Source organism: Vulpes vulpes, chromosome 9 (assembly GCF_048418805.1).
Source record: "Vulpes vulpes isolate BD-2025 chromosome 9, VulVul3, whole genome shotgun sequence".
Taxonomy (NCBI): Eukaryota; Metazoa; Chordata; class Mammalia; order Carnivora; family Canidae; genus Vulpes; species Vulpes vulpes.
In genome coordinates, this window is record NC_132788.1 from 101,068,056 (window position 1) to 101,079,694 (window position 11,639).

At 43.6% G+C, this 11,639-nt stretch overlaps 1 protein-coding gene across 2 annotated transcripts in view; it reads right to left on the bottom strand.

The window, feature by feature from the left end:
* The window catches only part of ADGRE2 (adhesion G protein-coupled receptor E2), a 46,113-nt gene extending 39,575 nt beyond the window's left edge, over positions 1–6,538 (bottom strand). For both annotated transcript variants that reach the window (XM_072721376.1, XM_072721375.1), the window contains exons 1-4: positions 6,420–6,538; positions 5,023–5,076; positions 4,594–4,713; positions 2,168–2,323 (exon numbers count right to left, since the gene is read on the bottom strand). In XM_072721376.1, the coding sequence (XP_072577477.1) occupies positions 2,168–2,323; positions 4,594–4,713; positions 5,023–5,076; positions 6,420–6,489 (400 nt within the window). In that variant the 5' untranslated portion in view covers positions 6,490–6,538. The remainder of the gene's footprint in view (positions 1–2,167; positions 2,324–4,593; positions 4,714–5,022; positions 5,077–6,419) is intronic.
* Between the last annotated feature and the right edge of the window lie 5,101 nt (positions 6,539–11,639).

Genomic DNA, 11,639 nt, shown 5'->3' on the forward strand with positions numbered 1-11,639 from the left:
TGAGATCCCATCGATGGTTTTTTCCTAATTTTCCAGGGCAACTTCTAGCTGCCTAACTTCCCCTTGGAATCCTGGTGACTCAGCAAGACAACCCTCCCTCATCCACTATGTCTCTGAGACTCCAGCTCTGTGGAAATGGACCAAGACCAAACCTGGGCCAGGCTCCTCAGAAGAAAACTTTCTACAGAGGAAGGGAGAATAAAGATGATGCCAGACAGTCCAGGGCCACCTAGACAGTGGGCACCAAACTGAGGTGGACAAGGAGGTTATGTCCAGCCAAGTGACCTTCAGGTGATGAAGGTGACTTTTTCTGATTCCCAAGAAGACCTTCCCTGACTGGCAGGAAATGGTGAGAATCCACACCTGAGTAAGGCCAGCACTAAGCAGGGGCTGAGTAGCTGGAATGGGGTCATGTGCTGATAGTGAGGGGTGGAAGATGTTTCTGTCTTCTTGGCCCTGTGTCTCTACAAAGGACATGGACCTGTGGGCTCTACAAATGGGCTCAGCCTTCATCTTCTGTCCCCAACTGGTCTGAGTCATCCTGGGACTTGTGTTGACCCCCTTGGAAGACCATCAGTCTGGGGCAGTGGTCCCCAATATGATCTCTCTTGCCATTTGGTCCAGATGGCAGCCTCTTCCATTCACTTGAATCTCTGAGTATTGAGGGCTGGTCCACATGACCCTACCCACCACCAACACAACATCCCAGATGCTGATCATATTTGCCACAGTTCAGTGAATTAAAATTATTAGGGACAGTCAGACAGAACCTTGCATGGGGTAATAGATAGAGGCCAAGCATGAAAAGCTATGTCAATATGCCAGGAAGCCTCTTCTCCATATGGAGTTGTTGGCCAGGAGCAGGGCCAGCAGGGGACAATGGGCATTGCCTCAAATATCCCTCCTCCCATGTTTCTGAACAGTATCCCTAATCCTTCAGGACCCAGGGGTATGACAGGGCTCCCAGTGTGGCCAAGCCCATGTGGACTACAGTGGGGGCAGGACTCATCATGGCAGTCATTGATGATGGTGAACAAGATGGATATTGTGTTGGAACACACATGCTTCCAATTGTGAAGTAGCTTGATGCCATCTCTCTCTTTTGCTTTATGAAAATAAAGCTTATTTTGCTTATTTTATGAAAATAAGATGCCAACTAGATATTTTCTCAAAGGACACAAAACTGATTCAAAGAGATTCATGCACCCCAGTATTTATAGCAGTATTACGAACAATAGCCAGACTATAGAAAGAGCCCAAATGTCCATCAGCTAATGAATGATCAAGGAAGATGTGGTGTACATATCCAATAGAATATTACTCATCCATCAAAAATAATGAAATCTTACCATTAACAATGATGTGGATAGAGCTACCACATATTATGCTAAGTGAAATATATCAATCAGAGAAAGACGAATATTATATGATGGCCCTCATATATGGAATTTAAGAAACAAAACAGATGAGTAGCAGTGGAGGGAGGCAAACCAGGAAATTAGACTCTTAACTATAGAAAATAAACTGCTGGTTACCAGACAGGAGGTGAGTGGGTGATGGGCTAAGTAGGTGATGGGGACAAAGGAGGGAACTTGTCCTGATGAGCAGTGGATGTTGTATGGAGGTGATGAATCACTAAATTCTATACCTGAAACTAATTATTACACTATATGTTAACTAGCTGGAATTTAAATAAAATTTGAAAATAGAAGATCCCTGGATGACTCAGTGGTTTGGCTCTGGCCTTCGACCAGGGGCATGTTCCTGGAGTCCTGGGATCGAGTCCTATATCAGGCTCCTAGCATGGGGCCTGCTTCTCCCTCTGCCTGTGTCTCTGCCTGTGTGTGTGTGTGTGTGTGTGTGTGTGTGTGTGTGTCATGAATAGATAAATAAATAAAGTCTTTAAAAAATAAATGAATAAATGAAAATTGAAAATAAATAGATAAAAGAAGAGAAAAGAAAAAAAAGAAAAAGAAAATGCCAGGTGGGCATGGAGGATATTCCAAAATTACAGAAGTGACCCTCTGCAGAGGGTTCTGAGTCTTGGAGTTTGGAAAAAACATTATGCCGAGTAGATGTCCAGAGTGTTCTCTGAGCCTGGAGAAAGTGGGGTGAGTGATCCCAAACCTCATGGATGCAGAGATAAAAGATGTAGGGAGGTTCCTACCTCGACATGTGTTCTCACTCTCATTCATGAATGTCGTTGCCCCAGAAGCAAGTGCATATCCCGGGCTGCACATGCAGTGGTAGCTCCCCTCTGTGTTCTGACAGTCTGCTAACCGTCCACAGGACACCAACGGGGGTGGTCCACACTCATTGATGTCTGGAACACAACAGGGGAAAGGGTCACCTCCCAAAGGTGTGAGTTCATGCAGGGCAGAGGCCTGACCTCCAGCCTGACTCTGCCAACGGGACTGGAGAAAACTCAGCTTGCAGGTGGCATTCCTGGAGCAGATCTGAGCTGAGCCAGCTGCTCTAGAAAGCCTGCTACCTGCTCTGCTCATCTCTACTCTCTGGTTGGGTCTGAGGGCACCTAGATTCAGATACTCTGTTGTTTTAGAATGGGAGCTACGAGGAGGTCTGCATCCCCTTCTGCAGGCCTTGTGAGGTGGACGAAAGCACTATAATCTGTTTACACTATTGGGGATGTGGAGTTGGGCTCCAGTCAGGGTGACAGTGGCACTGAAGCCCACTCTCGATGCTAAGTCAGTGAAAGGAGTCATTGACTGTTAAAACTTACCATTCACACCTGAAGATAAAGCCAGGTGGTCAGGCCCCTGCCCATTGATAGTTTCCACCTCCAATTACTCATGGTGACCTTAGTACACCTCAGAGTACTCATCACCTGCTCCCCCGAGCTCTCAACATCAGACATTTTCAAGAAGCCTGAGGACGTTTCTGGAGGAGACTTGCCTACCTCCAACCCTGGAGGAAGTTCCTCTTATCAGAGTCCATTGCAGATATGAAATGAGGAAGCAGCATGCAGTTCTCACAGCTGAGTCACTGCGGGCATTTCTGGAATCTTATCTCTGTCTGTTCTCTAAACATGAGAGCAAAGATTCCCTCCAGCAAGGTTTTCTTTGGGTAGCTTCAGGACCCACAGAGCTGGGGCTACACATCACTGGCTAAAAATAACTGTTCTATAAGAATCTACAAGACAGGAATGTATCAAAATGCAGAGACAGAATGTTTCTTCTGTACGTTCCAATCGGGAAACCAAAGACTTTCAGAGCCTGAAAGGACTCCTGGCATCACGCTGAGTCAGGGCAGGCAACTTGTCTCCCCCAGAGCAGTTTCCCACCAGAACTCCTAGACTTCCCTTCTAAGGTCCCAGGTCCAGGCTTGGGTGTCAACACCAGGACATGGCAGGATGTGGGAAGACACACCTGACACATTCATGTTCACCCCCACCTGGTGGATGGGACTGACCTCTTCTCTCAGATGGTGGCAATGGCTGGACATCTGCCTTCAAGGTTGTTGGGTGGGGTGGGGTGGGAGACAGGTGAGAATGAGGTGTGCAGGAGGGGAAGACACAATGATGAGAAATCCTCAACCTGACAGGTGTGCTCCCAGAAGGGACATGGGATCCAATCACACCAGCCATGTCTCCTTGCCATGCTCACCCAGCCAAGAGTTTCCACAAGATACACATGCAAATACATGGGGGATCTGTAGGGATACCTCTACAACATGGAGGGGCATGGCGAGAGTAACATCACCTTTTTTTCCATGATAAAATTTACTTTCCCCCAAATATCAGATGACACACGGATATTTAGAAGAACAAAGAAAAAGTAAAATAAGAATGAAAGCTAAGAAAATCACCCATAAGTACACTACACAGACTACTGGGAAATTTTAAGAGTATTTTTTTCTTTTCTAACATTAGGAATACTTTCCTTTGTTATAAGAAAATATCCATCTAACACAATTTTAATTAATGAAATTGGTGTAAAAACACTATAATTTCATTTTTCCTTATTTTTAGTGTAAAATTCACATAATACAAAATTAACCACCTTAATTATTTTTAAGTAATATAATCTCCTTTTGTAACCCTGTCTGGGTGAAGAATAAAATCTGTTTTCAAACCAGACCTAGGTTCTTCCACCTAGGATTGAGTGACAAGTCACTCAATCTCTTTGAGTCCAAATTTGATCATTTAAAAAACCATGTAGCTCTGCTTGCTTCATGGGATTGCTGTGACAAGTCAGGTGGGAAAACATAATGGTAAGAGGCCTGGTGTTCCTGGTGAGCTCACATTAGGATGAGAGCCTGAGCTTCCAGGTCCTAGATGTTTCTTTCCTTCTGTTGCTTCGACTACTCTCTCCTTTCCTTGTGCTATGAGAATTATCACAGTAATAACAGCAGTGACTATGATAATAACTTGTATTTGACACTCTGCTCTGTAGTGGTCTCTTTCTGTTCTTCACACACATAAATTTTAAATCTCACTCCATTGGTGGAGGGTAGGTACAAAGATTATCTCCAATTTATAGACAAGCAACATGAGGCATAGAGTAGAACACCTTCCCCCCAATACCTCCCGCCACCATCTCCATGCCCCTCCACCACCCAAGTCACAAGTTGTACCATCACAACTCTCCAAGGGGCTGCTGAAGATCTCCCCAGACAAAGAACTGAATCCTGGAGAGCAGCGACAAGTGGTGGCATTGACACATGTGGATTTCGGAGGGCACCAGCGAGCACAGCCTGTGGGGGCAAAGGGTGTGGGGACAGAGACCACAGTCAGAAAACTCAAGAAATGGAGGAAGCCTGCTGCCAGCTGGGTGTCCAGGAGCAGAAGAGGGGAAGTGGAGGAAGAAGAGAGGGATAGCTGTCATTGGAAGAGGAAAAAGACAGAAAGCTCTGGACATCTGGGGAGGTAGAGCAGTTTCTCCAGAGGACCAGAGCCTTACCTCAAGAATATGCCCCCACTTCCCCTTTATGGGTGGCAGTACCAAGGCCCCAGCATGCACTCCCCAGCTTATGTCATCAGGGGGGCTGGCTGGACAGACTCACCACTAGTTTTCTGGGCTGCAGCTCCCAATGGCAACAGCAGCAGCATCAAGAGTCCTGGGGCAAAAACAAAAACAAAAACAAAAACAAAAAACAGAGATGTGACAGAGAGAAGAGACGGAGCTCCAGTTTCAACCCTTATCCTCATGGCCATTGCGTCATGGGTGGTGGCTCTGATGCTGCAGTCCATGGCTCTCCCAAAGCTCTTGTCATTTACGAAGATTGTAAAAGCAGTCCTCTTCTCTCCCTCCCCCTGGACTCCTCAAGGAGTCAGTCACTAACGGACACTGTCCTCTGGAGCCTCGGTGCTACAGGAAAGGGGGCAAATTATGTGCAGACAGCTGACGTATGGGACATACCTTAGAAATGCCAGCCTCTCCCAATGGAGGGAGCCCAGAAATCATGAGAAGGGGAGCTAATGACAGGGGAGGGGTAGAGAACTATTGCACTGACAGGTCAAGACACCATCTCTTGGTTAAGTGGACTCTCCACGTGGAGCACCCATGGCTTCTATGGTTCCTTCCTAGTGAGCTCCTAGCCCTCCTACAGCACACTGAGGACACAGCCTTTCCCTTTCTCTCCCAGGCTGGTCCTGAGCAATGGGTCACTGGACAGGCCTCGTGGTATGAAAACCGTTGCAGGTGGGAAGGAATCTACCCCACAGGCAATCATCACATGGCCAGCTGTTAGAGTCTGTCTTTCCATTCATGGGAGGCATGATGTTGCTGTGAAGGTGGTTTTTTAAACGAGATTAACACTGAAGTCAGTAGACTCTGAGTCAAGTGGATTACCCTCCATCATGTGGGTGGGCCTCACCCACTCAGTTACAGACCTTAGGAGGAAAAAAGACTGACCTCCTCCAAAGAAGAGAGAATTCTGCTTCCAGACTGACTTCAGACTCGAGATCCAACATCAGTGTCCCTGAAAACATGCCTGGGTTTCCAACCTGTCCTACAGATTTTGGACTTTCCAACTTTAACAATCTCATAAACCAATTTCTTAAACTAACACATTCTCTCTCTACACGCACACATATACATATATATCTACACGCAAATTTACACCTCTATACATATGCGTACATATACACGTATACATACACAGAAACTTGGTTCTGTTTCTTTGGAGAACCTGGTCTAAAACAGGCCGTACAATGCGAACGCTCTGATAAGTCCCCAAGCATGCCTAGAAAAAAATTTTCACCCACTTTCTCTTGTAAAAACTTAATAGAACTGACTTAATACCTTTCTTTAAATTCCTCCCTGTTCTCCCTTAAAGAGGTAGTGAGAAAACCAGAAATAAAGCAAAAACCAGAAATAAAGCAAAGAACAGAAAAAGTATTAAACTAGAGTTCCCGGGTAGCTTTAGTTGTCTATCATGATTGCAGATAATCTGCCTACCTGGCAGCAACCTTGGGTGCCCATGTCTCATAGTGCAGACACCGGTGAGCCCAGCCACAGGGGATGCCATCTGGTCTTGGTCCGTGTGTGCTAAAAACACTTCCTGTTTTAAGTCTGACTTAAAACATACTTCATCATTGGTTGAATATAGATGAGCTGACTTAGTAAACTGCTGGTCTGGATGCTTCTTCCCCCAAGAAGAACATCTCTGACACTCACACATCCCTTTTTTAAGTATTTTCTTAATATTACTAGTATTCCTACTAAAGCCTCTTGGTTAGTTTTACCATCTTTGTGAAATAGGAAGACCTCTCAAACACGGAGACTCAATCCCCTGGTGTCTTGGCCCCTATGAGGTCTGTAGTTCAGAGTGAACAGATTGTTTTTATCTATTTATTATCTATTCACAGACATCTTTATGTTTAAGTCTTTATTTGGAAATAAATGTAAGTTGACAGGAAGTTTCAAAAACAATAAACAGAAATCCTTCACCTGACTTCCTGCAAAAGATAATATTTTATGTGTTTATGTATTTTTTTGAAGGGTAAAACTTTTTTAATTTAAAAAAAATATTTAAATTCCGGCTAGTTAACATACAATATATTATTAGTTTGAGGAGTAAAATATAGTGATTCAGCGCTTACATATAATTCACAAGTGCACTCCTTCATCCCCAACACCTATTTCACTCTCCCTCCAGCCACGCACTCATCTTTCTTCTGGTAACACTCAGTTTGTTCTCTATAGTTAAGACTCTGTTCCTTAGTTTGTTCCCTGCCCCTTACCCTCCTTGCTCATTTGTTTTGTTTCTTTTTTTTAATAATAAATTTTTTTATTGGTGTTCAATTTGCCAACATACAGAATAACACCCAGTGCTCATCCCGTCAAGTGGCCCCGTCAGTGCCCGTCACCCATTCCCCCCCAGCCCCCCTCCTCCCCTTCCACCTCCCCTAGTTCATTTCCCAGAATTAGGAGTCTTTATGTTCTGTCTCCCTTTCTGATATTTCCTACCCATTTCTTCTCCCTTCCCTTCTATTCCCTTTCACTATTATTTATATTCCCCAAATGATTTGTTCTGTTTCTTAAATTCCACTTATCAGTGAAATCCTGTGGTATTTGTCTTTCTCAGACTGACTTATTTTGCTTAGCATAAGACTTCCTAGCTCCACCCATGTCACTGCAAATGGCAAGATTTCATTCTTTTTGATGGCTGATATTCCATTGTATGTATATTCCACATCTTCTTTACCAATTCACTTGGATATTTAGGCTGTTTTCATAATTTGGCTATTGTAGATAATGCTGCTACAAATATCAGGGTTCACATACCCCTTTGAATTAGTATTTTTGTATTCTTTTGGTAAATGGTCCTGCAATTGCTGGATTGTACAGTAGTTCTATTTTTAACTTTTTGAGGAACCTCTATACTGCCTCCCAGAGTGGCGGCACCACTCTGTATTCCCACCAACAGTTAACAAGATAGGAAATAACAAATGTTGGAGAGGATGTGGAGAAAGGGGAACCCTCTTGCACCGTTGATGGTAATGTGAACTGGTGCAGCCACTCTGGAAAACAGTGTGAAGGTTCCTCAAAGAGTTAAAAATAGAGCTATCCTATGACCTAGCAATTTCACTACTGGGGATTTACCCCAAATATACAGATGCAGTGAAAAACTGGGACACCTGCTCCCCAGTGTTTATAGCAGCAATGTCCACAATAGCCTGTCCATCGAAAGATGAAGGGATAAATAATATGTGGTCTATATGTACAATGTAATATTACTCAGCCACTAAAAATGATGAATACCCACCATTTCCTTCAATGTGGATGGAACTGGAGGGTATTATGCTGAGTGAAGTAAGTCAATTGGAAAAAGACATATGGTTTCACTCATACAGGGAATATAAAAAATAGTGAAAGGGATTATAAGGGAAAGGAGGGGAACTGAGTGGGAAAAATTAGAGAGAGAGACAAACCATGAGAGACTCCTAACTCTGGGAAATGAACAAAGGGTAGTGGAAGGGGAGGCGGGTGGGAGGATGGGGTGACAGGGTGATGGACACTGAGGGGAGCACTTGACAGGATGAGCACTGGGTGTTATACTATATGTTGGCAAATCAAACTTCAATAAAAAATATATATATCAAAAAATACAAAATAAAAATGGATAGAAGCAATGTCCACAATAGCCAAATTGTGGAAGGAGCCTCGGTGTCCATCGAAAGATGAATGGATAAAGAAGAGGTGGTTTATGTATACAATGGAATATTACTCAGCCATTAGAAACGACAAATACCCACCATTTGCTTCAACGTGGATGGAACTGGAGGGTATTATGCTGAGTGCAGTAAGTCAATTGGAGAAGGACAAACAGTGTATGTCCTCATTCATTTGGGGAATATAAATAATAGTGAAAGGGAATATAAAGGAAGGGGGAAGAAATGTGTGGGAAATATCAGAAAGGGAGACAGAGCATAAAGACTCCTAACTCTGGGAAACGAACTAGGGGTGGTGGAAGGGGAGGAGGGCAGGGGGTGGGGGTGAATGTGTGACGGGCACTTAGGGGGACACTTGATGGGATGAGCACTGGGTGTTATTCTGTATGTTGGTAAATTGAACACCAATAAAAATTAATTTATTAAAAAAAAGAAGATGTGGTTTATGTATACAATGGAATATTACTCAGCCATTAGAAATGACAAATACCCACCATTTGCTTCAACATGGATGGAACTGGAGGGTATTATGCTGAGTGAAATAAGTCAGTCGGAGAAGGACAAACATTATATGGTCTCATTCATTTGGGGAATATAAATAATAGTGAAAGGGAATAGAAGAGAAGGGAGAAGAGATGTGTGGGAAATATCAGAAAGGGAGACAGAACATAAAGACTCCTGACTCTGGGAAACGACCTAGGGGTGATGGAAGGGGAGGAGGGCGGGGGGTGGGGGTGACTGGGTGACGGGCACTGAGGGGGGCACTTGATGGGATGAGCACTGGATGTTATGCTGTATGTTGGCAAATTGAACACCAATAAAAAATAAATTTATTATTAAAAAATAAAATAAAAGTAATAATAAATAAATAAATAAATAAATAAATAAATAAATAAATACAAAGAAAACATAGATGGCCAATAGACACATGAAAAGATCCTCAATGTCACCAATCATCAAGTAAATACAAATCAAAACTACTATAAGATATCACTTCACACCAGTCAGAATGGCTAAAATCAACAACACAAGAAATAACAGGCATTGGCAAAGATACAGCAAAAGTTGTTTATGTATTTTTTAAAAGATTTTATTTATTTCTTCATGATAGACACAGAAAGAGGCAGAGACAGAGGCAAAGGAAGAAACAGGCTCTGTGAAGAGAGCCTGATGCAGTACTCGATCCCAGGACTGCAGGATCACACCCTCACCCAAAGGCAGACCCAACCACTGAGCCACCCAGGCATCCCTACTTTTTTCTTTCCTTAGCATTACCAGCAACTGTACAGTCAGACCACTTGGTGGTGCTTCAGATTTCCTATTGATGAGGGAGCAAAGAATATAAGAACGGCCCCCACAAGGAAGCTTCCTGACTAGCTTATGAAAGGGTTCCTACAACTCTGTGAGATGAGCATCAATCTACCACTCGTTCAAGAGGAAAACATGCGTGATATCCCAAAACCAGGAATGAGCAAGACCAAGAAACACATTCTGGGTTCTTTACTGGCAAAGCCTATGCTCTTTCTACTAAGTCGCTCTTTATTTTTTTTAATTTTTTATTTAAATTCAACTTAGTTAATATATATGATAGCATTAGTTTCAGAGGTAGAATTCAGTGATTCATCAGTTGCATACTACACTGAGTGTTCATCACATCACATGCCCTCCTTATTGCCCATCACCCAGGTACCCCATCACCCCACTCACCCCTCCTCCAGGAACTTTCCGTTTTTTTCTCTAGAATTGAGAGTCTCATGATTTCCTACACTCTCTGTTTTCCTCTTATTTTATTTTTCTTCCCCTTGCTCTATGTTCATCTGTTGTATTTCTTAAATTCCACATATGACTTAAATCATATAATCACTCTCTTGTGTAACCAGAGAGGGTGCAGAGACAATGACTTGGATGGAGAGCCTCACTGGATGCCTGGCAACACATAGGAGAGGGATTTGAGGAGGGAGCATCTCCTAAATCTACAAATACAGCCTCAGACTGACTCAGATGCCTGGTAGTAAATTTTCCACCAATGCTAGGCACCACACTGTCTGCACTCCTCGGGAGACTGCTGGGTGTTAGCAACTTTCAGAGGCCACAGCTTTGACTCTGTGTTGATGAAAGGAAGCAGCCCACACAGAATCCTGAAGCCTGCTGGTATTTCCAGTATGAATTCACAGACTCAGCAAGCATGCCAAGGACTTATTTTCTGCCCAAGGCAGTGCTGGGTTTAAAAGCAGTCACACCAAACAAGCTCCAGCATGATCTTTGCTTTCGGGAAACTTACAGAAAAGAGGAAGGTAATGTCTTAAGTGATCAGTTCCAAAAAGACATGCAATTTAGGAAAGAACCCGGTTTCTGGCTTCCGCCTTGGATGTAGAAACCTGCCAGACACTGCTGCCACCAAAGCAACAAGAAAAGGCTGAATAAACAACAAAAACATAATTTCCTTGAACCCATCAGAGAGCTGAGGTCACAGGCAAACCACTAGCCAGAAATCTAGAAGAGAAATGGACAAGAGCACTGGCTCACCTGTAGCATGGGATGAATACAGTGCCACCAGACAAGAGGGGGAGATTTCTGCTAGAAGTTTTAACAGATTGCTAAAGGCAAGGGTGGGCTGGTGTGAGGGTGAAGAATTTGGGAGCATTGGACACAAGGACTTCTCACCCACTTCTCTTCTGGGACCATCATCAAGCAGTCAGGAGGAAGGTTGGGGATAGGGACAGAGATTGGGGAAGCTCTCCTCCTCAACCAGATCCACAAGTTCATGGTTTGTCTCCCAAGTTACCACCACATTTTTGTCAATGGTTCTTATACCATGTAACCACATAGGCTTTTTCTAATGCCTGGCACCGGGTCTCTCACCATGTTTCCAGCTGAAATTTCTTCACCTCTCTACAGCTGCTTTCTTGCTGCCAAATTCCAAAGTCAACTCCACATTTTAAGTTTTTGTTACAGCAGCATCCTATTTCTGATACTAACTTCTGTGTCCATTACATTATGTGCT